This window comes from Brachyhypopomus gauderio, chromosome 7 (assembly GCF_052324685.1).
Source record: "Brachyhypopomus gauderio isolate BG-103 chromosome 7, BGAUD_0.2, whole genome shotgun sequence".
NCBI classification, from domain to species: Eukaryota; Metazoa; Chordata; class Actinopteri; order Gymnotiformes; family Hypopomidae; genus Brachyhypopomus; species Brachyhypopomus gauderio.
The window spans coordinates 29,408,244-29,420,826 of NC_135217.1; the positions used below are offsets into that span (position 1 = coordinate 29,408,244).

At 43.3% G+C, this 12,583-nt stretch overlaps 1 protein-coding gene across 4 annotated transcripts; it reads left to right on the plus strand.

Moving 5' to 3' along the window:
• The first annotated feature begins 682 nt into the window (after nucleotides 1-682).
• LOC143519520 (uncharacterized) lies at nucleotides 683-12,583 on the plus strand. Of its 4 annotated transcripts, XM_077013067.1 has the most exons (7): nucleotides 683-853; nucleotides 1,833-2,005; nucleotides 2,578-2,726; nucleotides 4,291-4,401; nucleotides 8,611-8,805; nucleotides 11,327-11,932; nucleotides 12,053-12,583. In XM_077013067.1, exons 5-7 carry the CDS (start codon nucleotides 8,668-8,670, stop codon nucleotides 12,230-12,232), a joined length of 924 nt encoding a protein of 307 aa, XP_076869182.1. In that variant the 5' UTR covers nucleotides 683-853; nucleotides 1,833-2,005; nucleotides 2,578-2,726; nucleotides 4,291-4,401; nucleotides 8,611-8,667; the 3' UTR covers nucleotides 12,233-12,583. The 4 variants fall into 4 exon arrangements, 3 of the variants coding, with proteins under 3 accessions (XP_076869182.1, XP_076869180.1, XP_076869181.1); XM_077013065.1 differs by having other exon boundaries at nucleotides 11,327-12,583; XR_013132459.1 differs by lacking the exon at nucleotides 8,611-8,805 and having other exon boundaries at nucleotides 11,327-12,583.

Consider the following 12,583-nt stretch of genomic DNA (forward strand, 5'->3'; position numbering starts at 1 on the left):
AGCGATAAAGTGTGACCGAACCTTTTACAGCGCACCTGTCTGACTTTTGTGCTGGAACCTGCTTGACTGATTTTATGTCTAAAACTCATCTCAACGTGTTTGATTAGCTCGTTAATTTAGCATCAGAATTAAAGTGATAATTTCGTGCCAAATCCGAGGCTAACAAAAACTGTTTGGATTTTAACTGGCAGATTACGAGCAAAATGAGTTAACCACAACAGCAATGAACTCATTTTATTGCCTTGTAAAGCATATAAAATTAATAATTGTTGTGATTTCTGGAACATTCCAAATTCGGCACGTTGATAATGCGATAGGATTCAGTGCAATGTTGATATTGATATACATGAACGAAATCATTTAACTGAATTCATGAAGTCATTTAACTGTCCATGATGCCGAAATGAACTTGATATTCATTCGATAATTTACATACATGTTATGATAATATGTATATGTGGCCAGGTGTAGAAGGAGGGAATCACACAAACCAGACAGCTCTAAGATTAATGTGGGGCTTTTATTTCCCGACTGATCCCCAAAAGGAAACAGCATTAACTTTGTTTGATTTGAATATTTAAATTAACAACTAAAATTAACAAGTACTTACGGGTCAAAATTCGCTCTGTGCACGTGACGCTTCCGCATGCCCATATACCGGCAGTATCATTTCCGGCTCGACTACAGAGACACGTCAACAATGACGTTTTACACGCGCTGTTTGCAGGACCTCCCTCGGGTGACGGTCAACGATGTTCATCGGATCGTCAAGACACACATGCCGCGGCTTCTTCGAGCGAGAAAGAGAAAGATTTCAAGATGTACATATCTAGTTATATTGACAACTACGAAGGTGAGTGTTCCGTGTTAGCGCTAGCACACAGCTAAACGTAAATCAGTTAGCGTTAGCATTGTGTGTGTGTGTGTGTGTGTGTGTGTGTGCGTGCGTGCGTGCGTGCGTGCGCGCGCGCGCGCGCGCGTGTGTGTGTGTGTGTGTGTGTGTGTGTGTGTGTGTGTTAGCTAGCTGGTCGTGTCTGAACACTAAACTTCGTAAGAGCTTAAACTCAAGATCAACACAAACCCGGCGGATCCCTGTGTTTAGCCCGGCCATGACTGGGTTAAACAGCGGAATCTGTGTTTGTAAACAAAGCGCAACTCGACGGTGTTCGCCGACGCGTGTTTGTTTACAAAACAACGAATATTGTGCTTTGTTTACAAACACGGAATCCGCGCCGGAGACTGCTGTTTAACCTGTCTCAGGACTGAGTTATCTCACTTCACTATTAAACACATACTGTGATTAAGTCTGTTCTTTTATTTGCATTTTAGTGTTGAACAAAGATCAGGTGACAGGAGAGATGTGTGTGAGGGCGACCTGTTTTAGGTCGATGAAGAAGTCGGAGAAGCCACACAGCTCGAGTGTAGGGTGACAGTGCTTTAGAAGATAGATGCTATGAATGTTGTTTTTAGATTTATGTTTATGGGGATTAAAACATTTTGTTGGTGAAAATGTGTGAGTAATGTTTTGAGTAATGTTACCTGGCAATGTGAGTATGACTTAATGTCAGGAAAAGTGAATGTTAAAGGCAAAACCCCCAGAAACTGTATTTGTTCAGATGTTTCCTGATTTACTTTATTGTAAATACTATTGAAGCTGGTAAATTGTTGATGTCAAATGAGAGCCACATTAGGCAACACTGTAGACTATTAGTGACAGTGTATTCTAATTATATAGCCTTTCCTGGCTGATTTTATTTTGTAAACAGTTTTTTTAATTAAATTGCACTTGATACTGTTTCTCATTGTATTTGCTACATTTTGTATTTTTGCAGATTTCATTAGATGATTCGAGACCTGCTCATGTGTTGCTGGGACAACTTTGTGCAATCATGTGGTGGCATTGCTTTATCAAACTGCACATTATTCACAACTAAGAGTTCCTGCTGTTCCTCCTGTCCTGAGCTGCACAGAGAGTGAGCAGCAATGACACAAGCCAAGAACTTTGGTAAGTAATAATATTCTAAACTTTGTACATTTGTGTAAAAATGTAGGGTGCTATGAAAAATGTCAATAAACACAGAATACAGTCATATACTAATTATTTTAAATTACAAAGACATCATCTCGGATATTAAGACTGCAAAATGTAATTGATTTTAAAAATAAAAAGCACATATACCACTGCACTGCTGACAGTGATCCACCACCCATATAATATCTGCTCAGGGGTGGTCTGGGCCATAGATGAGTGGAGTGAAGACAATCAATCTATGCAGAGAAATTGAATGATCTTTAGTTGTTGAACTACAAAGCTGGCCTGACAAGAATTGTGCCAACTAAAGTGGCCAATAATTATACCTACTCACCATAACGGAAGTACTGTTTTGCATAAACAAACTTTAGTATGCATCATTACAGTAACATACAAATGAATATAAAATACCACAGTATAGATTGAGTTATTCAACCATGCACATTAGCAGTATGAGTATAAATAAATAGTGATCTCTGTAGATATATCTCTGATCATTAGGATCCTCTGCTCTGTAAGTTATGTTGACTGCTCTTACCTAGAAGCAAAGCACGGCACACTGCAGCTGAAGCGTCATCATAACTACTACTGACAGATCCAGGGGCAGATGCTCATCACAGGAATGGACTGGTGTGACTTTGTTGTTTTTGCTGAGGAGGACATGTTGGTGCAGCGCATATTGAAAGATGCACAGGTAATTAACACCATTAAACAAAAGGTGGACCATTTCTTTTTTCACATATACATGCCCAGATGTCTATAAACTCAGTTTGTATGTTTGTATATATTGTTGTATTTGTTTAAAATGTTCTTATAACCCTGATAAGGATCTGTAGAATAGAAAAACATTTGAATGTCATTGGCACAGTTCTGATATTTTAAAAAACAACTCAATAGACAAATCACAAGCACTTTGTTTCAAAATAAAATTATTTTCCTTCACTTTGTCATTGTTTTACATTTCGTCAAGCTTAAGTACAAACAAGTGAAACATTTATATTAAATATTAAACATTAAAAGTGAAGCCCATTAGATGTGAAGTAACTATTTACAAAAAGTAAGTGGTCATAGTTCAAACTGCAGGAAGTGTACATGAAAAGTAAACACATGGATAACATGCATATGCACCCTTAAATATTTATCACAGGTTTCCAACATTGGTCCTGGAGTACCATTGCCCTGCTGTTTTTCCTTATTTAGTAAACCTACTTCAAATCATGAAAGCCTTAATTGCAGCAGGGAAACATCAGGGGAAATTCAGTAACATTTCTAAAATAATAACAAAAAGCCCTGTACATGAATGTAAAAAGTATTCTTGGGAAAGAGCAAATGTTATATATTCTGTACTCATACAGCCCTTTCCACCATCCGAGGCCCATTTCTTGACAAGAGGACCATTCTGGTAGTTGGAGAGAAGACATGCCACAGTAAACAATTTGATTGATACTTCCTGTGATGGAGAGTGGTATTACAGTGTCAAATAGTTTGTTTTCTTTAATTCGTCTAATCATCCTCTCCACATGTACCCTTAGACGTGCAATATGCTGGGTCTCTCTCACATCATCTTCCAGCATCTGTGTTCTCTTGTGCAGGAAATCAGGCCTCATCAGCTCATCAATTGGTGTTAGCTTCTGGATTGGGCAAAAACAAAGACAAAAGATTAAAATAATATACACAGTCCGGTCACATTATGAACACCCCTAGTAACCATACTGTGAGCGTGGTACTACGAGTGGGTGAATATGGAGGTGGGTTCACTACAGAGAGTGAGGTGAATACAGACATTGGTGTTCCCAATCCAGGTGTTTTAATTGTGTTTTCCAGCAAAGGAGTAAATCACCAATACTAGTAAACGAAAAGAAAAACTGTATAAAAGGAGAACAAACATATAAAAAGTACTCAAGCCCGCAAAGGCTTATAAGCAGTACCTCCAGTAAGCGCTGGCAATCAGCAGCCAGTCTAGCCCCTACGTTTCTTGGGCTCAACACAATAACATCCAATATCAAACAACCAACATTAACCAACCAACCTCAACCTCCTTAGCCTCTGAGAGGAAGGCCTCTTATACTAGTAGCCCCTCCCCTTAATTAAGCTGGGACACACCACTACTACTAGCAGGGGTTACCTACAAACACAAACATGACATACATACATTACTGCAGTAACACAATATATACATAACATTTTACATTTAGTGCACTACTATGACAAGAATAATAATTAATATGTCCATTTGTTGCATACAACTCCGTCCTCAGGTATTCCAGGAACTGTAACCCCCTCCCCTCCTTCAGTAGGCCGAGGGCCCTTCGGCCACTATAAGAGGAGGAGCTGGATGGGCCGCCAGTCCCCTGAGTATCCCGGAACAGGTAAGTACAACATTATAATCAATCACGTGTCTTTTAGAGACTTGGTGATGGGCCAGAGCTGGATGGCTTAATCACCCCTAGCTTTATCATCTTTTATTCTTTATTCTTTGGAATAAAGGCTCACGTATGGGAGCCACTTGTCCCAGTCAGAGCCAGTCTCTGACACAAACTTGCAAAGCATGCACTTCAGGGTCTTATTGAAGCGCTCAACCAAGCCGTCAGTTTTTGGGTGAAAGGGGGTCGTCCTGATGCCTTTTATACCCATTAACGCAAAGACGTCTTTAAGCTGCTTGGACATAAAGTTTGTTCCCTGATCTGTGAGTATTTCACGTGGTATGCCTACTCTGGATATTAACTGTAGAAGGGCATTAACCAGCTGGCGTGTTTTCACTTTACTTAGTGCAAATGCTGCTGGATAGCGCGTTGCATAGTCAGCAATTACTAAAATATAGCGTTTGCCGCTCTGACTCTTGGATAGGGGACCTACTACGTCCATGGCGATCCGTGAAAACGGGACGTCAATAACCGGTAAGCTTATCATGGGTACTCTGTCTGTCTGATTTTCTTTTTGGTGCGGTTAGCTGGCACTCTGGACATGCTTTGCAGAATTCTATTATGTCTAACTGCTGACGTGGCCAGTAGAATCGGTTCGCTATTCTGCTCTGAGTTTTAGCGTGTCCGAGGTGACCTGCCCATGGGTCAGAATGCCCTAATTTAAGTACTTCCTGCCTCAAACCTACAGGTACCACAAGTTGTTCTATTTCACCTTTTACTCGGAAAAGAATGTCCCTAATTATTGTGAACTGGATCTCTGTTCCTCTGCCTTTAGGAATAGTGGCTCAAGTGACTTGTCCTGACGTTGTAACTGCGCCACGCTACCAGGCAATGCGTCTACCTCTATATCAGGACATTCTACTTGTTCCTCTATAGCAGTGCCTCTGATTTTATCTTGCCTTTTTTGTCGTGTGGACTTTTTAAATTTTAGGAGTCTCATTATAGGGTAACTCCCTCAAGAGGGTCTGATTTTCCCCTGCTACACTCTCCTGCTTAGCCTGCAGCCTGGTTACAACCATTACATCAGCTGTTTTCTGCCTATCTGCTAAGAGGTCTATTAAAACGGGTACATCTCTGCCTAAAATCACGGAGTAGGGAGATTGCTGAATTATACCCAGGTTTAACAGATAAGCCTGCCCCTGTACCTCTATGCTTACTTCTGCTGTGGGATATACCTGCTCGTCCCCGTGTATGCACTTTACCCGTAATTTCCCGGTGTGTACTACTTCATTGTTGGGAAAACATTTAGCCGATACCAGCGTCTGACTAGCTCCCGTATCAATGAGCGCTTTGAACTTTCTACTGCCTATTTTTACAGTAATTGTGCTGTCTTTAGTATCATCAACAGTTTTAAAGCTAAACTCTCCTTGGGCTTGTGATAGAAATTCTGAAACCCTTAAATGGTGAGCACAATAAAAGTCAGAAGCAGTTGGGTTAGATAATAAAGTACAATGATTTATTTCAACAAAGCATGGATTAACCCCTGAGATCTCCGTTACAAACACGCCAGGTGTCTGTCACAGAGAGAGCTAATTCCCCATTCCAAACTCTCATCTTTTATACGTTTAATCATCAATACACACGGTGTCCACGAGGTGAACACGAGGTGATCAACCAAATGTGATTGGACAATACATGAAATAATTAACACTGATTTGACAGATGCATATTACGCATGTCCCCTCCAAGCTCAGCATCCTCGTGATGTCATGACAGACTGAGTGTCGCCGTAGTCCCTTCCAAGTAGAGATTAGCCGTCTCCAGCGAGGTCAGTTTAGGAACACCAGAGGAACATCAGATTAGGCCTCAGCCGAGGCCAGAGAACACACGCACACACATCTGAGCCCTACTGAAGTCACGAGAATGGCTTCAGTGCCATGATTAACACACGTATATGTAAAAAGATCTAATACCTATATCTAATGTGTTTAATGTATACTAAGAAAGCCTGACATAAATGGAAATCACCAAATTTCCACCACATTTCCGTCCTTTTTGTCCTTTATGGACAAATCACATCGACTACAGACCACTCCAATACAGGCTTTCGATCGTAGTGTCACTTACAGAAAGTACATGGATGGTCAAACAAACTACACCTGATTACAAACAGAATCAACATCAGGTGGTAGATTTGTGGCCTTGACATCCGTCCACATCGTGAGGTCCTCAGGTGTTGGCGCCGTGTCTGCAGCCTGCAAGACACAACTCCTCAGAAGTGACAGCATACAAGGCCCACAGAAAACCTTCAACAACAATCGCCATTGTGCTCCATCCCTGGATGAGCAAGAGCACAGGGTTCATGGTGGGTGATCGTTGACCATTCTTGACAGCTGTTGTGCTTGGAGTGCGGGTCACGCCCTTTCTGCACTTCCACCCACTCAGCTGAGGCGCCTGAACACCCTCCTTTCACTCTACAGAAGCTGGGATGCTTCAGGACTGCTCTTCGTCTGCTCAGGTTCAAGAACCTTCTTGCAATGGCTGGCGTGAATCCATGTTCCAGGTTGTGCTGTGGACCTTGGGTAACGCCTCTTTCACCGCCCTTTGAACTTGTGACAAGAGAGAGGAGAGACAACTACTCACCCACGCTCTCTCATACCACAAACACTCACACAGAGCGCGACCTTCACTCTCACTGGTTTTATGCAAACTGTGTGCTCGTCAACCCACAGTTGCGTGTGGCCACCTGGTGCTCGACTCCCAGTCGAGGGTGAAACTCCCAATCACTCAGTTACCCTGTCCGGTAACCACCGATGGTGCCACCTGTATAACCCCCCCCCCCCACCCCCGTGGAGTTCGACCGCCAAACCTCTCGACTCTTGTCGAGTTAGATCCCCTGATCCTGACAGTTCCCTATGAACTGCGTCTGGCGTCGCCTGTGTATACACGCACCAGGAGGTCACCAAATTTCCACCACAGGCTGTACGACAAACGACTGGAGCTACTCGATAAATTAGGACAAGCACTAATTTTGTGGCTGGTTTGGTTACAGTTAAAGCACCGTAGTGTTTTATCTGCGGGGCGTCTATCGCTAGCTGCTCTCACATTAATCGCACTCGAGCGCCCGTGTGTAGGTGGTCTGCTATATTGTGGCATCGGAATACTACCCCGTCCCCCAGCAAACATACCAAACTCGTTGTGCTGACGCGGTTTGTTGACTTCGTCAAAGCGGAAGTTGCCTTCTGTCTATCTCGCTGCCACGAATGCCTCTGACATCTCTACCGCTTGGAGAGTTGACCCGGGACTACGCTCAATAATCCACCTCCTGAGCTCTGGCTTGACCATGCGCAGGTACTGTTCCAGCATGATCACGTCGCCAATCTCTTCCTTAGTCTTCTCCTGTGGCGTCATCCACTTCTCGTAGAGACCTTTCAGCCTAGTGTAGAGCTCCCGTGGTGTCTCTGCCTCGAGTATGTCGTTCATCCGGAACCTCTGGCGGTAAGTGTCTTTGTTTATTTTGTATTTTCGCAGGATAACGTCTTTTACTTTGTGGTAGTCGCCGATGTCCGTACCATCCATAGCTACGTAAGCCGCCCTGGCTTTTCCTTCCAGGAGCGGGGCCAGATGTAGCGCCCAACTTCCACTTGGCCAGTTTGCCGTTTGCGCTATGCGTTCGAACATTGTGAGGAAGTGTTCGATGTCATCTGACTCTTTTAGCGTTGGCAGTCTTGGTGTTGGCCACACTGTGTGTGATGAAACTTGCGATGTAGATTGCCGTGTTTCACTTTCATTTGCTTGGTCTGCACTCTCTGCTTGAGTGCGTCGTATAATCCGAGAATGAGCGAAGTCCGTTGTTTCTTCACTCTAGTCTTGTTCGCGTCTCCCTGCAGCCCGGTCCTTGTGGACTTCTTCCTGCAGTAAACCGAACTGGTGCTGCATTGAGCACCATCTTTGCTCCTGTTTTGCTACTTCTTTTTGGAAATAGTCATCCCTTCCTTTTTGCTCTGTCATAAAGCTCTGGAGCATTGCACACAGCTGTTCTACATCTGCGGGTGGGTCGCCAGACGCAGCTTCGGTGCTAGAGATTAGAAGCGGGTCATCTTCTCTTTGCTGTGGTTGACTCATTGCTGGTGGAACTCTTTTTGGCGGCATTCTCCCAGTCTTGTAGCTTGCCTTGCTTTTAGAAGAGTCTGCTAACCTGTTTCTCTTCCGCAGGTGACCCTGCGTGACCCCGCTTTCCGGGGTCTCCCTCTCCCGCCTGCGGGGGCGGGCATGCGAGGGTCACTGGGATGTGCGGCCCTGGGACTCCACTGCTCCTGGAGGGGCCGTGGGTGGGTGGGATTCCCGGGTCTTTCTCTGCCTGCCTCTGGCCTCTGGGGGAATGTTGTCGCGGCTTTCTTACCCTTGCTGGTAAGCATATTCCGTACATTTATACTATGTTGCACTTTTAGGTTGCACATAAACACACACTCACACATACACATACATCACAGTCATGTGTGCTATATGTCTTGGGTACACTTTCTGCTCTTCTTTGCAGTAGTCATTTGAGCTGGTTGTTTTTCCTCCTGCACTTCTGTCTTTTCCCTTTTTATTCTTTCTCTCCCCCTCTTTTCTTGGTCCACCTAACCCCAATAATTATCACTTTGCATATTGTTATCACTATATTATACAGAATTGTTATAATTGTCATTTGAACTGTACATAAGAACAAAGTTGTCCTCCAAAGATTGGGGGGTGGAGGTGGGCCATTAACAAAAAAAAAAGACTGTAATCTGTCTCTTTCTCTGTATACTTTATTAACCAGATTTTGTCCTGTTCTACGGTAAATAGCAGCTATTGTTTGGGTGAGCATTGCCAGCACTGTCGTGACCAGAGGTGGGCAGTAACGAAGTACATTTACTTAAGTACTGTACTTAAGTACAGTTCTTGAGTATTTGTACTTTACTTAAGTTGATTTTTTAAAAAAATACTTATGACTTTCACTTCACTACAGTTGAATAACAAATACAGTACTTATCACTCCACTACATTTCTGTCCAGCTCTCGTTACTCGTTACTTCCACACACAACTCTCCTCCCCTCCCCCGATAGTATTTTCACAGGTGACAGCCTATCAGCAATCAAGGATGTGTCTGTGAGGTGTAAAATCAAGTTCGGTGTCGCTAGTCGTTCTTTTCCTAAATAACAGCAACATGAGCGGAGACGGCGGTGATGGAGCATGCCAGGGTTGCCAACTTTTCAAGATCGCTTGGAGGGAGATTTGAACCTGGACTTGGTGGCGAGTGTAAATTGTTGATCGGGGGGTGGCGAACGTTACCGGGGCGGTGAAAAATGGACACAAATTAAGTATTATATCGCGATCGCCGGTGGTTGATAGATATAGATCAGAGGTAAATAAACTAGATTTTTTTATTGGCGTGAGATATCGGAACTGTGGCGTGAGAGCGTGTGAAAACGGTCAAATGCGTGTGTCTCACGCTCAATGCGTGAGAGCTGGCAACCCTGGCATGCTCTTTTGCACCCATGGCCGTATCTCGACAAAATGTTCCAGTTTTCTGAACGGATGAATCATTCCTATCGTTTTAAATGCATGCTTTGTTTGCCAAAAACAAACTATATCACTGCATACCAAAATTCACCGTCCCACCTGAGGAAGTATATTACGGTATGCAGCCTAAATGTTTTGTTAAGTGACTATGTAGTCAGAGGAGCTTTGCAGTAAGGCTAGTGAAATGACTTTGCCTGCTCACTCCACTGCTAGGTCTGCTAGGATCACTATAAATAATGTTAACATTATATTGGCAAGTAATTCAAACTACGGAAACATCAATAAGGGAAACTGTGTGGGTTAATCGAATCTTGTCAAATAATGTTTCCATTCTAATGTCAGTGTAGAATTAATGTCAATAATTCTAATGTGGCTGTGATTTCTAGTTTGAAAAGAGTTTGTTAGCATGTTGGGTGGCATGGAGTTGGTGGGCTTTAGCCATACTGCAAAAGGTTGTAGCAAGGTTAGACTACCAAGATGCCACACTGCTAATTTTACTTTGTCTTTGTTTATATTGACTGTAGCATAATGTTGTATTGGATGACTGAACACACAGCTACTCACAGAAAACGTATGACTCAGACAACGACGAGCACAGGACACTGCGCGAACGTACATTAAATAGACAGACCCCATAAACCCCAAGTGATGACGAGACGAGCCACAGGTGAGACGGATAATCACAAGACATAACCGCGTAACCGTGTAGCTGTGTTTGATTAGATCATGACCCAAATAGCTCCCCACTCATTGTGTAGTGCACTAAGTAGAATACAAAATACGTTTTATTTACAGGCAGTTAATGTACTTTAAGTTTAGCAGGCGAACGTGCAGCAGTTGCTTGAATCCTAAAATATATCCCTGGTGTATTCAATGCACTATTTGGATGTTGAAAAGACTGGCTAAAATTCAGTTCATGTCGTTATTTTGGTAGTAACAAATATTTGCATTTTCTTAAATCAGGTATTTCACCCTTGCTATCCATGTTGACAGTTCATGTTTTTTCTCCCTCACCCAGCTCTTAACACACACATGTTTATCAGTAAGAACAATATGGTAGAGGTGTGTTGAGAACTGGAGTAGGGAATGTTCCCGCTCCCGATGTGGGTTCGGGGCACTGGGTCCTGTTGGCACCCCGGGACGGGTAGTGCCCTTGGTGGGGGAGTCTGTCACATTGAGGTCACATTGAGATTACAGTCTGATTATTGTATAACTACAAAGTGCTATATGATCTGATCCTATATAACCTAATTAACTGAAAACATCCACAAAGAGTACGGTTACAAGGGCTGTTTATAATGTGACCGGACTGTGTATATTATTTTAATCTTTTAAAAATATAATTTGTGTATGTTTTCTCTTTGTTTTTGCCCAATCCAGAAGCTAACACCAATTGAAGAGCTGTTCCTCTTTCTGATGTACTTGTCGGTTGGCCTAAAACAGAGGGATCTTGGGCACAGATTTTTTATTCACCGCACCACTGTGAGCCGGATCATCATTACGTGGGCCAACTTCTTTACACCCTTTACAGGTCTTTACACCCTGCTGGGATCCATGTGTATCTGGATGCCACCCGAAGTCATAAAGGCTCACCTGCCCAAGGAGTTCTCAAGGTACCCAGACACACAGGTAGTGATTGACTGCACAGAGCTTCGCTGCCAGACTCCATCATCTTTACTGCTGCAAAGTGAAGTATTTTCAACATACAAGTCCCACTGCACTTTCAAAGGTATGTTGGGGATGGCACCACATGGAGCTGTGACATTTGTATCAGCACTTTACCAGGGGTCTCTCGGTGACAAGGAAATCTTCAGGCAGTCAGGCATCACATCTCTACTGACACCTCACATGGCCATTATGGTAGACAAGGGATTCCTTGTTGATGACCTGGTTCCTTGTAAAGTACACAGGCCTGCTTTCCTGCACAAGAGAACACAGATGCTGGAAGATGATGTGAGAGAGACCCAGCATATTGCACGTCTAAGGGTACATGTGGAGAGGATGATTAGACGAATTAAAGAAAACAAACTATTTGACACTGTAATACCACTCTCCATCACAGGAAGTATCAATCAAATTGTTTACTGTGGCATGTCTTCTCTCCAGCTACCAGAATGGTCCTCTTGTCAAGAAATGGGCCTCGGATGGTGGAAAGGTCTGTATGAGTACAGAATATATAACATTTGCTCTTTCCCAAGAATACTTTTTACATTCATGTACAGGGCTTTTTGTTATTATTTTAGAAATGTTACAGAATTTCTCCTGATGTTTCCCTGCTGCAATTAAGGCTTTCATGATTTGAGGTAGGTTTACTAAATAAGGAAAAACAGCAGGGCAATGGTACTCCAGGGGGGTATTCCACGAAGCGAGCTAACTCAGTAAGCCGGGCTTTTAAAGACAAGCCTGGCTCATTTTGCTCAAATTCGGTTCCACAAAAGAGGCTAGACTTGAGCCTCGCTCAGTTACTACAGCAACATATACGTTTGAACTAACCTGCTCCGTACCAGGCTAGAGTTGAGGCTTAGCTTAGCCGGACCGCTTCTATTGGCTGAGCAGCGTGATGTCAGTCTCGCCATCCGGGAAACTGAATTGAGGAACAAGGTTCCGCTGCAGTTCTATCCATTAAATGGCTGTGGA